At 38.3% G+C, this 26,766-nt stretch overlaps 1 protein-coding gene across 2 annotated transcripts in view; it reads right to left on the reverse strand.

Moving 5' to 3' along the window:
- Positions 1 to 26,766, reverse strand: part of LOC148059721 (sodium/potassium-transporting ATPase subunit beta-1-interacting protein 3-like) — a 45,430-nt gene that overhangs the window by 7,998 nt on the left and 10,666 nt on the right. For both annotated transcript variants that reach the window (XM_087782054.1, XM_087782053.1), the window contains exons 2-5: positions 19,954 to 20,091; positions 18,053 to 18,133; positions 13,097 to 13,297; positions 4,011 to 4,071 (exon numbers count right to left, since the gene is read on the reverse strand). In XM_087782054.1, coding sequence (XP_087638180.1) covers positions 4,011 to 4,071; positions 13,097 to 13,297; positions 18,053 to 18,133; positions 19,954 to 20,091 — 481 coding nt within the window. The remainder of the gene's footprint in view (positions 1 to 4,010; positions 4,072 to 13,096; positions 13,298 to 18,052; positions 18,134 to 19,953; positions 20,092 to 26,766) is intronic.

A 26,766-nucleotide genomic window follows, 5' to 3' on the forward strand; every position in this document is an offset into this window, starting at 1 on the left:
GACCATTAACAAGTTAACTCTTTTACGGTATCGTTGAAATCACTTCAAACTAAGTAACCCATGCACGCACACAATCACACAATGATGGGAGTAGGCTGCGACGCAGCGTGCCGGCTCACTATCAGGAGCGATCAGGGTTAAAGGTCAACTAATGTGTCGATTTAAGTGTGTCCTAAATTGATCTTTGACCTCTTCTGTACTCATCAGTATGTGTCTGTTTGCACAAAGCTCTCTTTTTCGTTTTTCTGGAGATTAAATCTAGTTTACCATGTCCCTAACCACTCTTCTGTGATTGGTCAAGCATAGAGGTTTGTCACTGTGCGTCATCAATCCCGGACGTGTCCACCTTGTATAAAAAAAGCGGGGTGTGATTACAGCTGGCTGGAGGAGGAGTGAAGCCATTATTTCGTCATAATGGACTCTGCTCTCGTAACCTCTGGTTCGCCGAGATTTCAGACGGGGGAGAGTAATAAGTTCAAAACATGGTCATGATGAGGAATCTTGGAGAGGAAGACAACATTTGAAACATGCGAGTGAGTCAGGAAAGTCAGGTTTTCACATTAGTTGCCCCTTTAAGTGTCTTGCTCATGGACACAACGCCACAATCTCATCTAGAGTTGGGATGGAACCCGCAACTTCTTAGGCAACCAGTCAACCACTCTACCATCTGAGCTATGTAAATAAAAGACAAAAAAGGCTTATACTACTGAGCTAGAATATTACATTGATGTTATCATAGTACAGCACAAAACATGCCTGCAGATAACACACACGGACACAGCTAAGATGAATTGACTCATCAAAGAGGAACAACTTACTGGTGCTGTCTCTGATGAAAAGATACACCATCGAAACAAGGGCTGCTGACATTTACATCTAGTTGCGATATTGAAACAGATTACACTACTGTGCCAAAGAGTTGTTCGCTTTAGAGAGAGAAGCCTAAATCGACACAAATGTAAGTCTCTCTCCATGTCTGTCAAGTCAAGCTTGACTTTGTACCATGTCTAATTTCTATTTTCCGTTTCTCACCATTAGTTTTAACTTGCTAAACACAAACTGCGTTCTAACCTGCTCTTCGTCTCACCCCCTCTCAGTAAACACATCATTGCCGCTACATTTATTAACTCAGTGGTCGTGAGGCACAGAAAGAATAACAATTTATATGATTGATTCATACTGTTTGAAATGTGTTTTGCTTTGACTAAAAGATGGTATTTATCTCCAAAGTAAAGTTAGCTTGTGGCTCTTGACATTTCAAGAGGCTTGTTTAAGTCAAGTTTATTTTAAAAACGAACCCTAGTGAAAATGAGTGAAACATAAACTATATATGATTTATTTTTACTGCTTTTATCTGAAGGTCGGTCCGTGAATATGATGCCGACACGATACCGGACCGTGGTGCAATATTGGTTGCTAACGTCATATGCATGTACATGATATGGACAGGATCTTTTAAATCAATCTTTCAGGAGTGATGGTTACAAAAAGCACACGTAACATGATTGACTTCAGGTATTTCTCCGCAAATTTTGGCTTTCAGATGGAGTTTGAATCTTTTGGAAAAGAGAATCCTACCAGGAGTTACAGTAAATAGAAATGTTGAAATGTGGAAATAAAAAAAGTATTTATTTGACCATCTTGATGATGAAGATGAAGAATATTAATTCTCTAAAAATGTAAAGTTAAAATTTGGCTTCAACGACAACGAAAGCACAGCATGTTTATCGTGATGACTGCATTTTAGGTTTAGCTTTAGAATATCAAATAAACTTCTATTAGCTACTCCTGGCATACATACAAGTACACACATTTTGTTTAACTTTAAAAACACTTGTGTTAAAACTTCACGCCTCAGTTATGGAGACAGTTAAAAGAGAAGTTTGGGAGTGTAGGAGGAGGAAAAGCGAACACAGAGCCTGGGAGCTCGACGCAGAAACTTGCTTTAATCTCACATCAAATAGAAGGAAATGAGAGCAGCAAAGTGCCTTAGCTGGTTTTTTGGATTCTGAAGAGGAGCCAGTGTGTGCACCTGTCTCCATTTGCAAAGGATTGTGCACCAGTCTGTGTCTCGCATCTGAAGGATCATTACAATGACAAAAGACGGAGGAAAGATGGCTTCGGGCGCAATATCGGGTCAAAATCAAACACTCTTGGTATAGTTACTATTAATAAACCTGTCTGGCTGCAGTTTGGCCTCAAGACCACTGCTAATAATTTCACAGAACGTCTGGAAATAAATCCATTCCGTTTGTGAGAGGACATTTCATTGAGTGAGCAGAAGTAGACAAGAAAACGATGGTATTCAATGTACTACAGCCTGCTTGGAAATATTCACTCCTAAATAATTAAACCTTTAGAACATTAAAAAAGTAACTAAATAAACTAAATGACAATAAAAATTACGTAAATAATACAAATTGTTTTCTTTAAAGAGACACTAATGTGAAAACCCAACTCTGACTCACATGTTTCAAATGTTGAAGTCTTCCTCTCTAAGATGCAGTAAGTCTCTCATCATGACCATGTTTTGAAGTAGTTACTTTATAAAGTTCTCCCTCGTCTAAAATCTCAGCGAACAAGAGGTTATGAGAGCAGAGTCCATAATGATGTAATAATGTCTTCACACCTCCTCCAGCCAGCTGTAATCACGCCCCGCTTTGTTTATATAATGAGTCGCTTGGAGGTGGAGACTTCAGGGATTGATGACATGCGGTGACAAACCTTGATGCTTGACCTATGACAGTAGAGTGGGTGTGGTTATGGTAAACATCACCAGGGGGAAAAAGTGTTTTCAGTGGGCGGGGCATCATTTTCTGATGTAAATACTTCAATGAAAATAGAGTTTTGTACAAACAGACACTGATGATCAAATAGAGTCCAACATCTATTTAATATATACTTAAATCAACACATTAGTTGAACTTTAAAACACTTAAAGCACATAGTATAAATATAAAATATATAATAAAATTGTATGGGAATATATAACAAAAATAAAAAAAACAATACCTTTTACTTTTTTCTGAGACAAAATATCTTGGCATTCATTGAACAGAATAAAAAATAAATGTCTTGTTTTAGTTAAGTATAGATTAAAAGAATATTTCTCTTGAAATATCCTGGAAATGTGATGCTTACTAATGCATTCTAGAAACAAGTATTAGCCAGTGTAGCTTATATATATATATATATATATATATATATATATATATATATATATATATATCTTCATTCATATATAATAAAGGACTAACAAAGAGAAGGTAGAATTCAAAATCTGTAAATGAACTGTTAATGCTCACAACAATGTAAGTGTAGAAGCAAAATGCAACATAATCTAAGTTAAAAATATTTTCATGTTGGACTCTCAGGATCACCTTGTGATTAAACGGCTCAGCCTTGTGAGGGAGGTCGTTCGTTGGTCAAGCTGACCACTAACGGTGAATGTCTGGAATTTGACCACTTAATAACTGCTTTCATTTCTGGCCGCTCGCTTACAACTGTACACAAATAAACCACAATTGCAACTTTAAGTATGAGGAGTCTATCTTTTGTTAGCTTTAAAAAAAAAACATTTCTCGTCATTCATTAACGACTCGCGGTGACCCCTCTGGAGAGAGTGATTCCTGCCTTCCAACCGTCCGACCTTCACGTCGACCTCTGACCTGCGTCCTATGAGGTCATAGCATCCGAGTCATTCGTCAGAGCTCATCTCTGGTTACGCCATCCCGGCTCTGATGAGTCAGCTTGTGATCTCAAACTGTCTCATCCTGTAGTTATCACTCGTAAACATATGCATTTGCTTCTTATAGTTTAGTATTTTTATGATAATTTTTCCATCACAGCGTTGAGGTGACAAGTACACAAGTAAAAGAGGAAGGAAAGAAAGAGGGGACTCGGAGGAGGGGGTGAAAGGACACGGTACAGCTGGCGTGGAGGAGTTTAAAGGTTGGTTAAAAAAATGTGAAAATATGGTTGTTGTGTGCATGTGTTGATTCTGTACTCACAGCTGTCCTCCTCTTCAGTGATGGCGCTGACGACGTAGCAGGCGTACACGAAGCCAAGAAGCTGTGAACACACAGGAGGGATAAAACAGTCAGAGAGGAGCTTTTTTTAATTAGATGAATTAATCCATTCATAGCTGCTTTTAATGTGAATTTAAGTCGCTTATTCAACTCAAACATTTTGAGTTTTTGATCAATTTAAGTTAAGAACTTTTTTTATTGTAACTATCATGAATGATGACTTGCCTAAAATAAGATTCACGTGCACAGCAAGAGTGACACATCTTTCCCAGGACAATAATTAGGAAATGACCGGTGCTGTAGATAAAGTTATGCAACGTAAAAATGAAGAATACAGGGATGGGTTTACTGAGAGGGAGCCACATAAAAAGGAGCAGTATTAGGGTGTTAACTGAGTGAGGAAATGAGTTGGAAAGTGATTTTATTTAAGCTGAATGGACATTATAAAGCACTTATCCCGAGTGTTTTTAAAAAAAAAAAAAAAAACCTGGAACATTTTGACTTAGAACAGGAAATATTATCTCGTCGTAAAGTTCCTGAGCTTATCTCAATTGTTTCAGCTCCTTGAACTTGTCTCACAGTTTTTAGTAAAATAAATACATAAAGAAATCGTTTTCTTTAAAGTGCTTTACAGTATAAATATAAAAAATTGTATACTAGTATATTTAACAGTATTTTGAAAGAAATATGACTTGTACGCTTTCTAGGACAAATTACTTCTTATTTATTGAACAGAATAAAAATAAATTGTCCGGTTGTAATAAAGTATCATTAATATTATCCTGGAAATGTGATGATTATTAATGTATTTTATAAAACACAATTAACTTGTGTAGCTTTTGCGCTTTTCTGTAAAAGTTTATATATATATATATATATATATAGATACATTTATTTTATTATTTTTTCAATGGTTTGTTCGTTTAACTTCTGGAAACGTAAAAAAAAGACATTGTCTTCAAGAATCTTCTTTCATATATAATAAAGGATTTTATTATTATTATTAGTATTATTATTTACAAAGATAAGGTGTAATTTATTTGCAAAAAAAAACAGGAGCCAGATGAAAAAGGTGCAGTGTTAATGCGTCTATTGAGTGAGAAAATGTTGACTTCTTACCTTGAAATTAAAGAATATAAAGTTGTATTAAATAACCTAAAACAAAGTATTAAAGATTTTTTAAGTGGATTAATTAGTACTAAATAATCCACTTAAACAAGTCGTATTTAAAAAAAAACTATAGACCGTCATTGTAGTTACTTTGATGCTGGTGCGCGGGAGATGTTCGTACACAAACACTGAGACACACACTGGACCCAGCAGATGGCTGCCACAGCCCCGGAATCACACCCAGTGAGAGATAGCTCCTCTTCAACCATCCATCCATCATTTGGCGTTCTGCCACGCCAATTAAAATCGGTGCCGGGCACGCTGCCCTCGCCGCACACCAGGCGCACAATACAAGAGGGGGAACGGTTCTGAGTGATGGCAGCCATTTGTGCCACGTAAAAAAAAAACACAAAAATATGATTGTGTATCTGAACTACTTTTATTTGTACGCATTAAGAATGAACTAAATGTTCCGGAACTGAATGTGTCTCGAGGTGGCTACAGTTGTCTGGACTGATAAGATACACAACTCTTCTGTCGTTTTTTTTTTTTTTTTTATTCCCCCATTCAGTTTCTCTTCAGGATTTAATTGCGGGGCTCGCCCCGTCCATTATGGGATGGAGGGGAATTAGCATATGTATGAAGCCAACGTCAACCACGAGATGCTTTCAACAGCAGGGGGAACACCCGGTTATTCCATTAAACCATCGGCGCCACATGGTTCAACTTAACACACACGCATGAGCGCACGCTTTATTAATGAAGGGTCATGGATGTGGTTTGAAGTTAAACCGACCCGGGCTGACAAGGACTTGGACAGGCGAGTTGAGACATTAGAAGGAATTTCTATTTTAGTTTCTGCTTGAAGGGTGAAAAGGGTTTTTGAGTGACACATGAAAAGACGACGGTGCGAGTGTCTCGTGTTTTTGGGAAAGGAGACAGATTTCGGATGAGACAATGACGAGCGATTTATGAAATCGGTGCAGGTCAGACAGTGTAGATTAAGCTTTCAGATACAGAAAAACCTGTACTTCTTTTATCTCCCTTTGGTTAGGATCCATTTTTAACGGAACAAAAAGCTTCTGTCTACTTATTTTTTTTTCACTGTTAAGCTACCAGATGTGCAGAGACTTGGCTCTGGTTCACTCAAGGGTCATTTTACAAATTAATGTCATTAATTAAACTCTTAAATCACGGTTCCATCCTCTGAGATTTCTGTCGAGTCTGTCTGAGGCCTGCAGGCTAATCTTTTGGCTGCAGTTATCGCAGAATAGAGGGATTTTAAGTCTCACAGACACAATTATCCTCCTGCAGATGTTTTTTTAAACTGCTCCTACAAACCACAAATGCCTTGATTTTCAAACACGATGCCCAGACCTGGGATCACTGCATGCAATGGGGCCACATGCCCATTGACAATTCATATTGTAAAACTCAATAAAATTACAATATTTTACCTTGTTTTTTTCTTCCAATTTTGTTCTTGTTCTCTCTTTAAGCCTTAAATTCCAATTTTTATCGTTTTTACATTATCTGTCCCTCAAGAAAATAGAATTATTACTAGTAATGGCAAATATTCATAATCTGTCATGAATTTATCAAATTAATCCATATTTAATCAGATCAAAATTTGTATTTTTTCCATTTTATTCAATTCATGACTGTGGTGGTAGACGGAAATATTGATATTGAAAAAAAAAGCTTCAGTTCATAAAGAAATTTATAGTTTTCCTGTTTTTTGAACAAGTGAAGTTCCAATATATTCTGCTTTATTTGAGACTGTTGCCTCCAAACTTCAGTTCCCACCGGTGTTCTATTGTAAGTAAGTTAGCAAGTAAGTAATGTTTAATAATAAGTAAATAAAGACAATACATTTAAAATAAATGCTCTAGCTCAGGGGTGTTTTTTTTCGAGGAGGGCCACATTTGATGAAGTGAAAACAAGCTTTGTAAATATGAACCAAGACATCTACCCAAGAATGAATTCACTTAGACGTTTAAAAATAAAAGCTCCTGTATCATCAACCTAACCAACACAAAACTCTTCAAAGACTCTTTTTAATATCACATCAAATTTAGAATGTTCATGTCTGGACGGTCCCTCAAAACACTCATTGAAAATGAAATGGCCCCTTGGAAAAGTAGGATGATAGAGAGCAAAACTTCGGAAATGTAAATGTACAAAAAGTGAGACCAAAAAAGTTCATCATTTTGCAAGGTAAAGGTATTTTGCAGATGCTTCCTGACCATGCCTGGTTCGTGCATGCGTCCGTGTGCCGTGATGGATTGTGGTGTCGATCCAAAAGTATCACGCTATTGATTGCGACTCCATGTCAGGAGAATAAAAAGCGGGCGAGTGTAGTGTAACTGAAGGGAATTCTCATCTTAAATATCACAACAGGAAGAAGAGAAAGCGGACCGCCGGCTTCAGACTCTGCTGCAAACTCGACAAGCGTGTTTTGTGAACAGCTGCGCGCTTAAAGGGAAACCAGCGGACTGCGGGGACCTCATCCACCTGTTCAGTGCGGGCCCCCACGGTCTGAAGGCACGCACTCACTCTAAACAGGGACCCGAAAAACATGCTGCACTTACAGCATCCTATTGAATTGCAAGTCAAGAGCTGAAGTTATTTTTCTGTGACAGCACGGTAGTACAGCTGTTAGCGAAGCAGCCTCAACGCAAGAAGGTTGTAAGTTCAATTCTGGGGTCCTTTCTATGCGTAAGTGGGGTTTTTTCCACGATGCTTGTGTGCGTTTGTTCCTCGAGGCACTCTGGTTTCCCATCTATATGAACCTTGTGTCCCTGGTATGGCTGGGATTGGCTATAGCCTCCTGTGAACATTTTTGAACTGAACAGTATATATAGTAATGAAATTTAAACCGTCATCCTTTGGTTTATTGCGAAGGGTTTTCAAAACGTAACCGCCACAATAAATCAGGGACCACGGTATTGCCTTAAATTGTATTCAACTCTTTTTTAGCATTTGAAATACCATTGATAGCAAAGAGATTGGTCGGACAGCAAGTAGCGCTAGAAACCCACACATTACTCAGTAGGATTGAGGAGCTTACAAGCAAAAATGTTGCCGCTACAGTGTTTCCACTCAGTTCTGTGCCTCCGATATCAAAAACAACAACTTCAGCAAAAGCAATCTGAGGACGAGGCCGCCCGGAAAAACAGATTAGCATCCAAAGCTCTTGGCTGTGACTGACAAACTTTGAAGTATCATCGCTAATGTTGTCAGTGGCTCACTTTAAGTAGCCAGCATCAATATCCAGGCTAGTTGTTCTCCTCCCATGTGTTTGGCAGCAGCGACGCGCTCGCTTTCCGCATCATAAGTAGTTTAATCCTTCCTTGTAAAACTCGCAGACACAAAGCAGAGTGGATGTCGACATCCTACGACAGGGCTTTGAGCGATTATTTTACCAGATACTGCATGGTCAGGGTTGGACTTTAAACCCACTTCAAAAAAAAAATCCTTCCAGTTGGCAAGCAGAGAAGAAGAGTCCAATTTGCATGATGCTTCTCCAGGATTTGGACCCAAACATGTACTAATGGACCCATCAAAGGGTGAACCATGACCTCTTGGATGAGTGGGTGGGTTGGTTGGACATGTGGTGGTTGTGCAGATGGAATTAAAAGAACCTAAATGAATCCACCCAGCAACCTAAGATGTAATTGCAGGGGTCCACCCAAGACACCTTTTGACTTGAGGGTCCCGTCTAATAAAGGGGCCTCTGGCGTAAAACAAATGTGACGCAGATAGACGTCGATATGAAGACATTCAACAGGGACAACATTCAACATTCAAGGTGAAACATTTAGAAATGAATGAGTAATTGTAACGCAGAGTTGACAACCAACTGTATGACACACTCAATTTCTGTACGTCCATCAATGCGACTCCTCGAGCTATTTTTCCTAAACCCAGATGTCTCGTTTAACCCTGCGGAGACCCTCGAACGGGGGGCAAGACAGGACAGGACGACGGAAGGATTAGAGACAGTAAAAGAAAAACAAGTGTCGACGATCTGCTGACAGCTGGATGAGTCACTAGGAAAGAGAAAAGCTGATGCAACTGAACTACACAACCATCTATTGTTAGGATTTTTTGCATTATCATGCAAGTAATTTATATTTGTATGTATCAGCGTTTTTATTCAATGGATGACTTGATAAGATTTTGTTAACATTTTAAGACAAAATCAGATTAAATTATAAGAGTTTCATCTGGATTAGTGATGGTTCTGTCATTCACTTGTATGGCCTGTAAGCGCTGCTGCTTACACACGAGCTAAGGCCAAAATTAAATTTAAAAAAAAATCAAAAGTATAATCAAGTCATAAAACAAGTCATTCTGATGTGTTGTCACTGTTCATTTGATACTGCTTCAAGACACTAGGCAGTGGAATGCTGCTGAGCCAACATCGCTGGTGGCGCAAATCCTGCATGTTAAACCCCTGAGGGCCGGTTCAAGTCCCAGGGAGGGAGTCTACTTCTGGATTTTTTATGTTTTGCACTGAGCCAACACTAGTCTTAAATAATAGAATAAGCTGCTTGGCAGAGGTAAGCACTGTTTAAGTACCTTTTTAGTGAACCCATCTAATCTTTTAATAACTCAGGAGTTTAAGTAAAATTTCACACAAAATTCAAACTACACTCCTTATTTTTACGCACCCTCGTGTCGACTAAGGGTTGGGATTATTTTCAGAGTAATCTATACCTTTTTAGAGTTAGAGGCAAAAATGTTCATTTTGATGTAGCGACTGGAGCTCAATTGTCTTCATCTTTGTCCAAAAAGAAATAAAAAACATCAAAATACTACCATGGTGCTTCTCTGTGACGACCAGCTTGTATTGAAGCCTTGACATGAGGAATTGTTCCGAAAAAACTTAAACAACGATATGTTTTAAGTCTGGCGTACTTCCTGTCTGTGCAGGATGTAGGCCTAAAAAAAAATTAAAATATAGACTTGTTAAAATTTTCTGGGAAAAATTCCTCATGTTGAGGCTTCAATACAATAGACGTTACAGAGAAGCACCATGGAGGTATTTGGATGATTTTCAATGTGTATTTTTGGACGAAAAGACAAGAGCTCCAGTCGCTACATTCAAATGGACATACATGTTTTTCTATAACTCTAAAAAGGAACAGATTACTGGGAAAATTATCTCAACCCTTGGTCGACATGAGGGCGAGTAGAAAAGTGAGTGAATTTAGAATTTTGTAGAAAAATTTGTTGATCGGATTCACTTGACTTTAATAGATGCACTACTAGTTCTGAGGAACAGATGCTTAAAAGATGGCCAAGATTGGGAAAATAAAAAATAAACCATCGACTCTCCCTGCGATCTACAACTGACTTCCATGTGGCGTGTGATGGATCTGAGCAGATAGACGACAGTGACGTCTTCATTACTGGCTAGAAGATGCACATTTTTCATCTTAATGAAACCTTCTCCACTGAGGTCAAACTAAATATTTAATGGCCTTTCATTTGACCTAGAAAGCCCGCCGCACAAAGGATAGCTCCCTTTTTTTTTATCATCTATTTTCTCTCAACTTTCTCTCCCCTCTCACTTCAATCGTATGTCCACCACAACTCACTTGGGAGTCCACAGAGGTGCCCATGAATCCTCGGATGGAAAATATCATATTAGACTTCAGGCAGTCATTTTGTACGGAGTTCAATCATGGCAAGAAATAAACCAATTCACTCCCCACAGTGAGAGGGTTAATGAGGTTCGGTGCTAAAGTTAGGGCTCCATCACAAGGTCAGTCGTTTTATTGCTTCACCCTCAGGGGGTGAAAGAGTGAATGCTACTACCCGGAGATTCTTGAGATACGATCCCTGGTTTCTTACCAATGATCTGGTAGCACCAGTCCACTACAATACAAATGGAAATATAAAAGTCATCATAAACAGATTATTGACACTGAGGTTCCGTTAAAGAAGGTTTAGATAGATAAACCTGTCACTCTTGTTTTCTCTCACAGTCCAGAAACATTTAGGCAACACTTTCTATGAAGGTCTACCTTATAAAGGGTTATGAAGGAATTTACAAGAAAATACAATGCATTAATAACGTTTTGCTAAAGACGTGAAGAGAGTTTTATAGTAACTACTTATAAGAAGGTTTGTAATCTATTATAAGCGGAAGAACTGATGCTTAAAATACCCAGTGTTTACAATTATTTACAATTCCATGCCAGAGTTACTAAAGTCACGCAATGTAATTACCGTATTATAATTATCTACATCAGGACTCAAAGAAAATAGATAAAATGAATGTTAATTAATGGTATAAATAATGCTAAAGTGTAAGATGACTTGTCAAACTGGCCCAGAGGCCAAATCTGGCCAATTTAGTAATTTTATGTGGAACGCCGAAAGGTTGGGTCGAAATATATAAATGTTAATGTTGATATTGTGACGTATAGATGCCGGTGTTTAAGATAAGATTATAATTACACAGAGGCTTCTCCATATAAGTAAAAGTGATGTTAATAATAATTTTGGTTGGTGAGTATTTGATAGAGGAGGAGAAGAGTTTTGACAATGTATCATTAATAGTGTAAGTAATCAAGTAAGTAAGTAAGTAATTATTTCTAAAGCACCTTTCTAGACCAGGGTCACAAAGAGCTTGAACAATCAAAAACAATATACAGTTAAAATACATGCTTTAAAAGAGCAATACACATAAGACAAACACAGCAGCCCCAAGAAAATTAGGGAATAGCCTGCACAAATAAAAATATCTTAAGGTGTTTCTTGAAGGAGTCAGTAGATCCATCAAACACAGAGGGAGATCCTTTCAAAGCTTAGGAGCAACAGCCTGGAAGGATTTCTCTCCTCTGGTCCGGAAGCGCGTGCGGAACCATCAGTAGATTCTGATCCATGTACCTAAGAGCTAGAGATTAAGGCTGGATCAGATCACTGATGTAAGGAGGAGCTTGACCATAAATAGCTCTGAAAGTAAGAACCAGAATTTAAAAGTGGATCCTGAAAGAAACTGGCAGCCAGTGAAGAGTTTTAAGGATCGGAGAAATGTGAGTTCTTCTACTAGAGCAGCTCAGAAGTTTTGCTGCAGAGTTTTGTATTAACTGCAGGCGAGACAGCTTCTTCTTGTTAAGACACAAAAATAAACTATTACAATAGTCTTATTGAGAAGACACAAACGCATGGATTATAAGCTCCAGATCATGTTGTGAAAACTCTTTTTAGTTTACAGATTTTTATCAGTTGAAGGAAACTGTTTTTGGTAAATTTTTTGCAGTGTTGAACTAGAGACATGTCTTTGAAAATGAGTTGTCATACATGATTATAGAAACGATTATAGCTTTTTTCTATAGATCTTTATACATACTTTACAATGTCTTATGAAGAAGGTAGAATACATTCATAGTTAGTGTCATGGACAGTTTTTAACCAGCAACCAATTTAATTGGATGAAGTCCAGCCCAAATCCTACGGGAATAACAAGTGCTGCTCGAATGAGAAAGTTTTTTTTTTTCTATTTCGAGGAAACTCTTTGAATCCTTAGGCCGATGCATTTGTCTCAATTAAATACAGAACGTTTTGCCATGTTCTGGATTAGTGGGTCACGAAAGAGTCGGTGTATTTACACAGGATTTCAGCGTGCGGTGGATTCATGCAGCGACGGACAATAACTGTGTTTGAGGAACCTGTTAGCGGCTGACAGTTGTGAGCCGGAGCCAGACTAAACAGTGACCGGTGCACAGGAAGGGAGCTCGGCTTCGACAAAATAGCACTCTGGTGCGTGAAAGGAAACAAAAACATTGTCTTCCTTCCTATGATCTCCATATTTCCTGTGCAAGACTCCCACACTCCAAAAAGAGGTCTCCGCTGGTGTTTTCAAGTGTCTTACAGGGGCGCGCTCAGACTTGCCAAGCATGACTGAGTCAGTCTGAGACTCATTTGAAGTGATTTATACTCACAGCTACAAGGATCTGTGCTCCGCTGTGCACAACCTCGATGTACTGGTAGTCCATGAGGCAGCCCATGACAGTAATGTAAGACTGGCCCTCGGTGGTTTGTACCCCCGGGGCCTGGAGCATCTCGCTCCTCACACACCCGGGTCCATGTTCGCTCCACCAGGAGTGATGAGCCGAGATGTTAAATGTCAGAAGGTTGCTGTCCTGAAACACAGAAACGAAGACAAAACACTTAGCCATTGGCATTTCCTTTAAAAAAAACATGCAATATTCTTTTTTTTTGGTGTGTTTGGGTAGTTACACAATCATGCAAGTAAGTGTCACGAACATCAATGTATTAACCCTTGTGTTATCTCAGGGTCAAGTTGACCTGGAAGGCGTGAGAACAAATGTGTTTGTGTTGACTCTGGGTCAAAGTGAACGACCTCCACCACTGCCTATGTACGTCTGGAAACCAGGGACATGTTGTGTTTTCTCAGGGTCAAGATGACCAAGAGGCTTGAAAAAAAAAGTATTTGTGGTATCCCTTGTGTTGTCTCTGGGTCAAAGTGAACGACCTCCACTATTGCATACTGTATGTACGTCTGGAAACCAGGGACCAAGTTTTTTTTCGGGCCTCCGGGTCATCTTGACCCTGAGAAAAACCTAGGGTTAAAATAACAAATGTGAACCAAAAGTGGGTTAACCTAAACTAAAACATTTTAAATGTATTATAACTGAAATACTAACAAGTAAAATGTACTTAATCAATTAAAAAATTGAATTTTACATCCGTTTTTTTATATTATTTCACTCCACGTGGCAAACTCACAAGCTGTGGACCCAATCCAGCCCACCAAGTCACATTCTGTGACTCTAAAGGGCTTAAAACACAAATATTTAAAAATATAATGAACCCTTATTTGTTATTACACTGTATAAGTGCAACAAATATATAATCTACATTGCACATCAATATATTGGTAATCATGACTTCAACTTGGAAATATTTTCCATGCTTTTATCATTTATGTTGTACTCTCTCGCGCCTTGTGTTAAAATACATTTTATAAAAATCCAATCTTCTCACCATTTTATAATCCCACACGTGGTGACACACGCACCGATCAATACACCAATACAGCGATCTAACCGGCATCTGCGCCTCTGTGACAAGACATGCATTATTAACGGAGATAAGTGATGTCAGGAAACATCTCAGATTCCCATCATCAACCCCCACGGTGAGGTGGAGACGTATAATAAAACATACGTGATTGAAATGGATGAAACGCATGAGGGGGAAATCAACATTGATCACTTGATCGTTACCATCTGCATTTGATTTGAATCTTAAACAGTTGAGAGACGTTAAACCTGACGTGAGGGTTTTTTTGTCTTTCAGGTCCAATCACAAATCAATGACTCAAGGAGACCCTATTGATGAAAGGAAGTTCATATTTGGAGAGATCACAGTATTGCTTGTGAAGCATGAAAACGTTTGGAGGACACAACGTGTTGACTTTGGATCACACAGTTTTTTTTTTACTCATTCTTGGTAGGTTGAGACTTATACAAGCTTTCATTGGACTCCAAAAGGTTTAACTGAAGCTGAAGATCTGGAGCTAAATAAATCCTTATTTAAATCAAGTCACAGAAGTTTTAGTACTTGATGAACAGAATCAAAAGACAAGTGTCATTTAAGATGTATATGATAAGTTTTAATGCTGTTGGGCCGTGCAGTTTACGGCAGTCATATGTCAGTAGTTTAACATTGATACATAAAGTGTAATAAGAAACATTAGGACAAACTAGAAAACTAGCATTCTTTACAGTGCTTCCTTCCCAATGATGAGATCATGGTGAACTTGCCTTTTTTTCTTGTGAGTAAAAAGTAGTCTCTATTAAAAAAGACAGTGATGATGAAAAAATCAGGACTAATCGTGATTTACAAACATAAAACTATGTTTAATATTTGACAAAAATGAGACAAGATTGTTTCAATTTTGTTTTAAATCTAATATGCTTTCTCTGAATCCGACTGACATGTTCAATAGCATGGGACAAACGAACATTTAGAATTTAATCAACTAAAAAACAGCTTTTTTTTTATAGCTGGAATAAAAATGATCTTCAATCTAAAAGAAAAAAATCATACAAAAATATAAACCTTTTTCTAAAAACAGTTTTTCTTTAAGTTATAGGATAGGTTAAATAGAAAGGGCAATAGCAATAGAAGTTCAGAGAAAATGCTTATTAAAAAGATAAAGCAGAAGTTTTTCCTTCCACAACATGAACTTAGTTTGGTCATAACACTGTTAAGCGCTTTACTAACTAACTTTTAAATCATGTTGATCACAAATGAGGATTATTGAGCGTTTCTTGTATTAAAATTGTACTCTAAGGTCCTTCTATGCATGCGCAACTTTTGTGAATCAAATTCAGACTAGATTATTGGATTCTTTTCATAATTCATGTTGTTGTAATATATGATTGTACTGAGTGTGCTTCTTTTATTTACACGTATTCTCAAAACCTTATAAATGTTAAAGCAGGGAAGACTCTTAAGAATGCTTTTGTTTGACTTGTTTATTATAAGTGTTATTATTATTTAGTCCTGGACTTTTTGTGTTCACTTAAAAATCTTGACACTTTCAGGGTTGTTTGCACTTTGTTCCACATTCTTACTTCTAGAATTATGTTTCACCAACTTGTCAACTTCCCAAACCGTCTACGTATTTTTCAGTATATAGGGAAACAAAGTTAAACTTTTTTCTTTTTCTCATTTTTCTTTCATTAAACTATTTATTTGAATAAATACCAACTTTGTAATTCTATATGTTATTATTGTGCTGGTAACTTGATTAGTAAGTTATGTGAAAGGATGATGTGTTGATATACTTCTGGTTGTAGAAACACAAGGAAGAGGGGGATGAAAGACCAGTGGAGGTATCAAGGAAATTGCAGAGCAAATGTTTGACTTTCTGCTATATTGCAGAAGACTGAAAAATGGTATTTCTACCACTGAGGATTAATAAAGAGATTTCTAGAAAAGCTTGACAATAATGGTGGTCCTGAAGGTCAGTCCTTCATTGTGAAATGTCAGCGGAGAGAAAAGGAAAATATCTTGGACCTGTTTATATTGCTGGACAATCACAGTGAAAACAGGGCAGCTGGTGGGGGTTAGTGGTATGTTTTGTTGGCCATTTCAATCAATAGGTGTATGTCAAGTAGCAGGGGTCTGTCTGTCAGTCTGGCCCAGCACCATAGGGAGGCAGCGAAGGGCATCAATGGGAGGTGAGACAAGAAATAAAGCCTCGCTTGAGCACATTTTAAGAGAACAGTTGGACAACGCTGTAAGGCAGGCCGGACCTGAAGTAGCAGACTTTTTTTTCCTTTTTTTTAACGATAAAATGGGTTGCCGTGTCAAGTGCATGTGTGCGCCACCATTAGCCGTCTCTCCTCCTGGCCACCATATGCAGAGCCGAGTGAGTCCGGCCAACCCCATCTGTCAGGTTAATGCTCAGCCTCGGCCCCCCGAGCAGCTGGGCCCCTACAAGCTTCATTATTGGAGACGGAGCACACACAACCACACACGGCCACCGCCTGCGGATGCTCCATCACCCAGCGACAAAGACAGCGGAGCACACCAAAAGGTTGCTGGGGGAAATCACCGAACCGCTGTCGGATGAATGTGCGTGAATTCATTACTCTCACTGGTCAGGCAGGCAATTGGCCAAGACGCCCATAAATACTAGGAACAGGAGGCGGGAGAGATTTGGGAGAAATTAAATGATTCAATTCAAACTGGATCAAAGGAATGGCGGGAAAGATTTTGAGGACAAGTTGGAACCGGGTCAGACATTAACTTCTAGACTTTTATATTGTTTCTGCTGCTTTGGCAGTTTCACAGAGACTCAAACATTTGGATTGATTGTAGATACCCGTTTTTACACAGCGAGTAATCTTGGCGGACTCGTTTTTTTTACTTTGTTTTGACAAACAGCATGAGTCTGAATCACATTCACTTACTTCATCAATTTATAACAATCAATTTTGTTAGAAAACCGGCTCATAAATGGCTGCACGTCCGTAAAAATATAGACAAGTAATACATCTTTGGCGAGGCTGGTCGAGAGAAAAGTTGATTCTAATTTAATTTACTTTTTTTCTGCTGAAGAGATGCATTTTGCCACTTGAGAAAAACACACAGAGGTTAACAGACTTCGCTTCTGTCCTTTTGAATCGACTGGAGGTGAAGAGAGATGAGTCGAGATTAGATAGAACTGTATTGATCTCCCCGGGGGAAATGCAAACGTGACTCAGCGTTGCCAGTTCAAAGGCATCCTGATGCTGTGCATGAGTTAGCAGTGCAACATGTAGAGTTAGTCCTTAAAGATATAAAAATGCAATTATTCCTTTCAATGAAAAGTTGGATAACAAACACACCATTAATGGGAACCAATTTTATTAGCAGAGGAAAGAGAACCATCCCTGATTTTATACCAATAAATCCAAAAAAGTATTCAAGAAATCTACTGATCAGTTGAAGTCCAATCTTTTAATCTAAAGAAATGTGATAGATTTAGAAATGATGAGCATCTTTAACCTCCAAAATGATCGGGATCTATTGGTTAGAACCCCCAACTTTTTTGCCACCGTGGAGTGGTTAAAGTACAATAGTGTGACCTGCAAAAAAAATACAATAAAGTGCATGAAGAAAATCACTGCTGCCGCCATTTTTCTAAGAATGAAATGCTCCGATTTAATTGACCCAAATGTGCGCCGGACCACCGGCATTGCTCGGGACTCCCGATTACCAGTCCAGTCCTGGTCAACAGAAGCAATTAAACCCAAAATGATAGTCGAGTAAGTGAAGCGTTGTGAGTCTAAATAACAGTAGGTTTCATCAAAAGTGTTTCGACACACATTTTTTGTTCCCCCTTTTAATTTTTGCAGTTGAAAAGTGGGTTATCTCACCTTGGCCAGGCCTCCTACTTCAAGGTAGAAACAGATGACGAAGACATTCCAGGCCACCCACACCGCTGCCCATACTGTGTACTGCCGGTCAAAGACAACGAGAGATCAGCAAAACTTCATTTTGGAAAAGAACATGAGTTTAACTGCACATCAGACACATTGCAAATTCTTTCTCAAGTCACATGAAAAGATTGTACAGCTCTGACGTGTTAAGAGGGGGTGGTGGGGGGGTTACGTTCAGGAAGTCTATCACAACTCTCTAGATCTGTCAACGGTTTTAAAAAGACGCCAGACAGGAGCCGAGCAGAGCATGATTGATAGACGGAGACTCATCGGCGTGAGGGTTGCGAAATCTTCTCTGACTCACGATGAGTCTCACGAGTGCAGTGCCAGAGGTAACGGAGCCGTGGACCAAACAAAGAAACATACATGTTGTATCACGAACAAAAACGTCTCATTTTGTCATCTTTCTCAGGAGCGTTTCACGCCCCCGGTGATCCCGGTTTTCTCACCCAATCTTCAACTTATGTTGAGCTGAATAAATCTAAATCAAAAAAGTTGAAATGTCTGGAAAGCGTCTTCTTTTACTCAAGCTCCCGACAAAAGTAGTCAAACAGCTGCAGCGCTTTAAAAAGGAATGACCTTCTCGGGAGTAGATTCTGGATGATAATTATAAAGATGATGTGCCGCCGCAACACCGGCACCCATCGTAATTAGCCCTAATTACTCTGGGATTAGGGTGATTTAAGGGTGTCGCACAAGGCGTGAGCGATAAACCACATGACCGATCTTCCGATGTAAGCCGAGGAACTAATGCAGAGTGAAGGTGCGGCGCTTTAACCAAAATCTTTAGCAACAGATTAGGTGTCAACTTTCATCCATCCAATGTGATCAAGGCTGCGTCCAGATCACACTTCAGTGGTTTCACATAACCTCCACTTTTAAAGCGTTTACGCTCGGAGGAAGACAAATGTTAACAAAAGTAAAAAAAAGATAAAACTTTCTACATATTCCTCCATGTCACGAATGACTGGAGCAATTGTTGATGCCCTTAAACTAAAAGAAATCATCTGTTGATTCCATACAAAATCAAATAAAGTCTATCTCACTGACTTCTGTTATTGGTAAATTCAAAAGCGCAAATTTAACCTTGTAACCCAAATGTCGACCGTGTCTTTAAGAGATGAGGGGTATATTTTTGTTGAAACTATACCTTGGAACAACTTGCATTATAGATTGTGGAGAAGCCAGTTCAAAATCGTTTCAAGTGCATTTTTAATGCATTATTTTATAAATATTTTATTGTGTGGTACTTGTGAATTGTATTTTTTTTTTCCGTTATTATTGACAATGAACGAATCATGCTCTAATTAACTAACAATAAAAATGTTGTCAAATACATATATATTTTTTCATTTATTTACAAACTAGCTGTAATATACACGGTTCGCTAGGTATGTCTAAAGACAAACGTATAAATAACAATGGCGTAGAAAATGAATTTGAAAATCAAATAATAAGTAACTAAATTTCAGATATTATGGAAACAATCCTTATTAAATATTGTATACATTTGAGTGATATTGGACTAAAATGTGATTGTTCCCTTTCTCTTTACCCCCTTAAACCTTCACTGGTGGTCAGTAGTCTACATTTTAAGCAATTTTGTCAAGCGTTTTTAGTGTCTATAAGACATCAGGATATCCAAAATGAGTTAACTTTATTTAAGCTTAAACTACAGTGTCAGATCTTTTAGACCCACTAAATGTTGAAGGCAACAAACAGGACAAGAAAAAATGTTAATGTGTGTTCAATGTTCAAGGGGTTTCTTCAATGAATCGTAACTAATCCCCTTCAAAACATCAGTCATTTACTTTTTTAACTCTTCAACTTATACTTACCACCACGATGTAGCGCGGCCGATACTGGATGGTTCCGAAGAGGCCAAGGATGACGACGATGATGTGGAAGAAGTTGGCAAGAATCGGTGCCCACTGGTAACCCAGGAAGTCAAACACTTGCCTCTCTAAAGCCAAAACCTGAAGAGAAGAGATAAACACATCTTAAAATCTATACAAAGTAAAATATAGTTGCAATTTAAGGATCAAATCCTGCCCTTTATTGGCTCCGACTTAAAGAAAAACAGGAAGTTTTATGGAATAAATAAGGACATACATTTTGTTTAATTGATTTAGCCACTGCAGTAGAATAAAGAAGATGCAAAGATCCAAAGATTGTACTAAAAGATACTTAAGGTATTTTCCTATCATTTTAGTTTTAACGTCAGGAGTTTAAAAACACATCTCTGTGTAATGTGAAGTTTGAGAATTTAAGCGGGAAAGATGTTATATTATGAAGGTCAGATCAGCCAGTATAAGACCGTATAGAATTTAAAAGGCTATAAGTTGAAGAAAATATTGAATCTAGAAAACGTATTTTTTAATTATTACAACAAGAATATCAAACTCTATGTGTAAAAAAAAAAATGTAATTCCTTTTAAATATATTCCATTTTTTTTAAATTAATTTATAAAATAAAACAAATTAAACCTTTACATATTTGACTTATTGAATGCAACTATTGAAAAAAATGATTCAATGGTTAAAAAAAATTGATAAAAACGAATTGTTAAATTCAACCATTCGATAATCTTATGGCACTGATCTGCTTCCATACGAGGGTCTCACTAAATAACACCACATATCTAAGCATATGTTAAAATGTGTTCTTTATTCAGAACAAAGTGCATCTTAAACTAGAGCCACTAATGACAACAAGCCCTTTCTTGTTTGATTAAAATGCACAATTATTTAAAATGTATCTGAACCCTAAAGACATGTTTCTTACTCATTTGCATCAACTCAATTAGCACCTTAACTGAGATGAATGGGGGGGTGTGAGACATTTAATTAGAATTTGGCACCCACTAACACCCTTCCATGTGTGTTGTCCATGTGTGTCTTTTTTTTTACATGCTGTTTGTTGACATGTCATTTCCAGCCAAGCGCCAGAAGATAGATGAGGATGGCTGGAAACCACTCTTTGCCAAAATGATAGAAACGCATCACAGAGCGTGCACGAGACACACACACACCAACACACACAAGCAGAGAGAGAGCGAAACCTACACTGACTGCTCTTCTAAATATGATGAAAACGTTGCCAGATCTCCAACGAACCATTGTGACAGACAGGAAACAAAGCGGTTCAAACACTAAATGATAATTAAAAATGATCACTCATTCACACGTGACAGCTCTGTCGCCACAGAAGGACGGATAATTGGGGATAGCATTTCTTAAAATAGAATGAAAGGCTTATTAGAAAGTGACAAAAAAAACTTTTTAGGTACATCACTGTGTTGAAACATGGGATGGAAACATAAAAAATATATATTTATTCATCAACATCTCTGATTTTTTTATGCTGATAACAACAAAAACACTACCCTGTTATCCGTGGAAATGTTCATTTCACAAGTGATATTTCCACTCGTCATTAACAAAGGAAAGAAGATGTGAATACTCTCCACTGTCATACAGAGATATCACATTCTCCATTAACTCAATAATGCACCAAGATGACAACAATCAATCCGCCCCCCCCCCACCACACTCGGACACACACAAAACCCCCTCGACACACACAGCGCTTCAACCGCATATGGCACAATTAGCCCACAATTCATCGGAAGCAGGTTACTGCAGAGTGGGCTACAATCGGATCAACAGATACCTGCACTCTTTCCTGGAAAGAGTGAGTCGGTTCCGTAAAAAGCTTCCCACTGAGCCCCGGCAGATATGACTCCCTGTTGGGCGACTATGTTTGATATGCTTCATAAATACTCCAGTCATCTAAATCCTCCTTTTTATATATCCGACTTTCATTAAATAAAAGAATTGAAGTTAAAATTCTGCTTATCCTGCACACACCACCCTGTAATGCTTGCTCTCGCTATTGCTAAAGACCCTGTTGTTTTGGCCATCTTGGAAATAGAAACAATGCAGTTGACCCAATAGAAGACCAGGGGCCAGTTTTTTTTTTCAAACGTGTATTGGTCAGCATTTTATCCGAGTCAATATTAAGTCAGGCAGGAAACGAGTTATAAAAGTTAATTGTTTCTGGTGAATTTACAAAATAAAGAGCCTTTAATTTATGACATTTCTTCGTAACCAGCATGCGTGCACCAACACATCCCTCCATGATGAAAACGCTGAATCAGCCGTTTAACTACAGCTGACAGATCCAATGAAAGCGTCTCAACAGCTGGACCTTAACAAACATTGCTTCTGTGTCTCAATAACGTTGTAAATGTACTTGTATGTACGTATATTAACACAATAAAATACTTAAGTCAAAGCACAATGTACAAAATGCTTATATATATTTGTATCCTCATCACTTTCCCACAATAAAATAGCTTTTGGTTTCGAGTCGCCACAATGCAAGGACACAAAAAAAATGAATATGGATTTATGCTTCGGGGTGAATTTTATTGCAGGCCTTAAAGGGCAACTAATGTGAAACTCCAACTCTCCTGATTCGCTCACAAGTCTTCCTCTCCGAGATGTATTAAGTCCCTCATCATTAGCATGTTTTGAAGTTATTACTTTATAAAGTTCTCCACCGTCTGAAATCTCGGCGAACAAGCGGTTACGGGAGTCGAGTCCATTATGACCTAATAGTGCTCTTCACTCCTTTGTTTATACAACAAGTCCCTTGGAGACTTAGGGGATTGATAATGTGCGCTGACAAACCTTGGTGCTTGAGAGTGGGTGTGGTTATGGTAAACAAGATTTCAGTGGGCGGGGCTTAAGGGCATTTTCTAATGTAAATGTTTCAACCAAAAGGGAGTTTTGTACAAACACATATTGATGATACAATAGAGAAGAAAGATCCCATCAGTAAGTCAGCGGGTGGAATGAAAACAAGTAGCGTTTTTGATGGACGTTTGAATAATAAAGATTATTTGGTAAACCGTGTCAGCATTCACTTGGTAAACAGCCGTGGGATACATTAGAACATGGAGCAATTAGTATGAAAAATGCTGATATGATCTGACAATGCTCTGAGCTATTGACCTCGCAACCCCCCCCCCTGCCCCATTTCTGGTTTGCGCCACACAATTGTCTTCACCAACGCAACACAATTACCATGAATTATCATGCGTCTCCGCTGCACCGCTACTCAACTTTGTATCTGCGGCTCTACAGGGATGATTCACGTTCCTATTTTTATCATCAATATGGAGCTTTGAGGAAAAAGGATCAAGTATGGCAACGACAAAAAGATTGTTGTGAACAGATCTATATCCCGAGGGCATGACGTGGGAGAAGTTATACACTGGCGCAAAGTTTCTTTTTGGACTTCATTTGCGGGTCGGGGGATTTCTTTCACTTGCCATTCCTTTAACACCCACACCAGCAGGAAAGTGTTCTTTGTTGTGTTGTGCCCTCTTTTAAAGTAACCTCATTTGCACATCAAAGTCCCAGCAGAAGCTCGTATGAAACTTCTTTCAACATGTTGTGGGTTTTAACCAAAGAACTAATGTTTTGAAAGCTGAGATTCAATTGAAATTCATGACCGTTGACGCCAACTATGTGCATTTCCTAACTCACTAACCTACCTGGTGGTGAGGGATAGTGTGATCCTGACTCAGTGAGAGAAATTACACTAAAGTATCGACAACAACTTCACAACTATAATCATCAAATCTTGTCACATCTGTTACGAAATGTAAATTTAGCTATGGCTGTGTTTCGTAAGGAACTGATAATACATATCAGAGGCTGGGTATCCAACTTCGGTTCTTCGCTAGTACCTAGTATCGAAACATGCCTTGTCCTTTGGTGCCAACTTTCGATACCAAGGCATGATCTGAACTTAAGATTGTGTTCATAATAGTAATCGGTTACTCGTGAGCCATCCAGCTATCAAGTATTGGCCGAGTACTTTTATCCAGTGCTGTAGAATTTAAAAACCACACAACTCTTTATGAAGTTGTAACTGCTTTCATCCGTTTTAAAACCAAAATATGTCCAAATATCAACTTTAAAAGCTGATGTTGTCGACTGTATCCTCTAGACCTCAGTCATCCCCGGGATCTTGCACAATTTCAACGTTCATATAGCTGCGGAGGACCAGATTGGAACAGAAAAATGAACAAACGCAGTGACTCGCATGTTAATTGTAAAAAAGATTTAATTCTTATTTTAAACAAACATTATTAATAATATTAATACATTTTATTTATAAGGCGCCGTTCAGGACACACAAGGACACCATACAAACATATTATAAAACAACAGTGCGAAATGACAACAATATTGAACGAAAACTATAAAACTAAAAATTATTGTAACACAGAGCATAATTTAAAGGCCAAAAAACAAAACAATAATAATATGAATTAATAATCAATACAGTGCTTTCGAATAGATACAGTATCATGTCATCAAGGATATGGCGGTATATCGCCATTTCGATATATTTTCCAACACCCCAAAGTCTAACAAATTATTGAAAAGTACATCTTTGTGTGCAGAGAACGATGGCGTCATAATATTTTAAGAGGTATATCAGCAGGTTTTTATGAAAGGATAATTCAGACCGGGCTGCATCAGCTCCAAAGGAGAAACGCAGCCGAGCGAAAATGTGACGATTCCAGCCTCAACCCACGTGGATTAATGTCACTTCGGGGCTTTACTTTCCATTTATTGTGGCTGCAAAACCTGAGTTGCTTTGATGTGCAAAGAAGAGACGGGTGACTGGATCAAGTCGTGGCGAAAAAATAATGTGGCGTTTTAATTTTTCAGGGCCAGAAAAACAAGTTGTGGCGTTTTGAACTAAAATTCATTGGAAAGAGATGACGGCGTGAAAATATCTCGCTAACAAACGGTTAGATTTCACCCCAATTAACCGAGAAAAATGACGAGCGGATATCAACATCAAATACCTCTCGGATCCTTCTTTCATAATGGATTCGCTTGCGTTGCTTTTTTTCATCTTAAAACAGTCGCTAATTACAACAACTGTTTGTAGTAATTAGCCGTTTCGGCGCGATTGGATTAGAAGGAATACAGATGGGAGCGGATCCTGTATTCACTCCACCTCGGTGTTGATGTCACAGCTCGATGCTCACAAGATGGCAATATGTCTGAGAGGGAGCAGAGGTCCTTCTCTTTCTTTTTGGGTGCAGCAAAAAAAACAAGACAACTAGAGCTGTGATGGATCGGTTACCTGTCCAGGGTGTCCCCTCCCTGTCGCTAGGATTTGACTAGCCTTGTGACAGAAGATTAATTTATTTTGAACATTGAAGCATCACTTGCACAGTTGGATCTATGGTTGTAAACGTGTTCTTTTTCTATTTAATTATTCTTTTTCTGTACGCTTGGAGGGGAAAGGGCTGAACGATCGCAGAAAATAATCTGATTGGGATTATTCTCGATTTAAAATGTGATTTAATCTTTTTCCCCATGTCCTCTTTTCATGGGTTAGTACAATCATGTATTCATATTAGATACAAATGTATTTCTTTGTGATTGTTAAATAAATTGATAACACCATTGTTAAGATAAAGGCAAATTAATAATACATTGAAATAAAATGGAAGTTACTACAAAAAAGTTTAAAGCAAACTTGAAATTATATCCCAAACATGGCAATAAGAAAATTTCACTTCACTATATCACAAATGCAATCAAACCTTGTGTTAAATCTGGGTTAAGGTGACCTAGTGGTCTGAAAAAACAAATGTTTGTGGTATCCCTTGTGTTGTCTTTGGGTCAAGGTGACCGAGGTGACTGAGTTGTCCGAAAACAAATGTTTGTTTTAACCCTTGTGTTGTCTTTGGGTCAAAGTAACCCAGTTGACTGAAAAAAAAATATGTTCATGGTATCCCTTGTGTTGTCTTTGGGTGAAGGTGACCCAGTGGTCTGAAAAAAAATGCGTTTGAGGTATCTCTTATGTTATGTCTGGGTCAAGGTTACCCAATGGTCGGAAAACAAATGTGTTTGAGGTATCCTTTGTTTTGTCTTTAGGTCAAGGTGAACCAGTAGTCGGAATCAAATATGTTCATGGTATCCCTTGTGTTATCTTTGGGTCAAGGTTACCCAGTGGTCTGAAAACAACTGTGTTTGAGGTATCCCTTGTGTTGTCTTTGGGTCAAGGTGACCCAGTTGTCTGAAAACAACTGTGTTTGAGGTATCCCTTGTGTTGTCTTTGGGTCAAGGTGACCAAGTTGTCCCGAAAACAAATGTGTTTGAGGTATCCTTTGTTTTGTCTTTAGGTCAAGGTGAACCAGTAGTCGGAAACAAATATGTTCATGGTATCCCTTGTGTTATCTTTGGGTCAAGAATACCCAGTGGTCTGAAAACAACTGTGTTTGAGGTATCCCTTGTGTTGTCTTTGGGTCAAGGTGACCAAGTTGTCCCGAAAACAAATGTGTTTGAGGTATCCCTTGTGTTATCTTTGGGTCAAGGTGACACAGTTGTCCCGAAAACAAATGTGTGCGTGGTATCCCTTGTGTTGTCTCTGGGTCAAGGCAACATGGTCACTTTGACCCAGAGATAAAACAAGGGTTTGTCGTGTAATTTCATTTTCTTTTTGTTGGAATTAATTTCATACAATTGCAATTGAAAAAAGTATCGTTCAAGAACCAGTTTTGAAGTGAAGGCATCAGCACTACTATTGAAAATTCTAGTTAGCAAACCTA

This window comes from Callionymus lyra, chromosome 19, assembly GCF_982586985.1.
Source record: "Callionymus lyra chromosome 19, fCalLyr1.hap1.1, whole genome shotgun sequence".
Classification (NCBI taxonomy): Eukaryota; Metazoa; Chordata; class Actinopteri; order Syngnathiformes; family Callionymidae; genus Callionymus; species Callionymus lyra.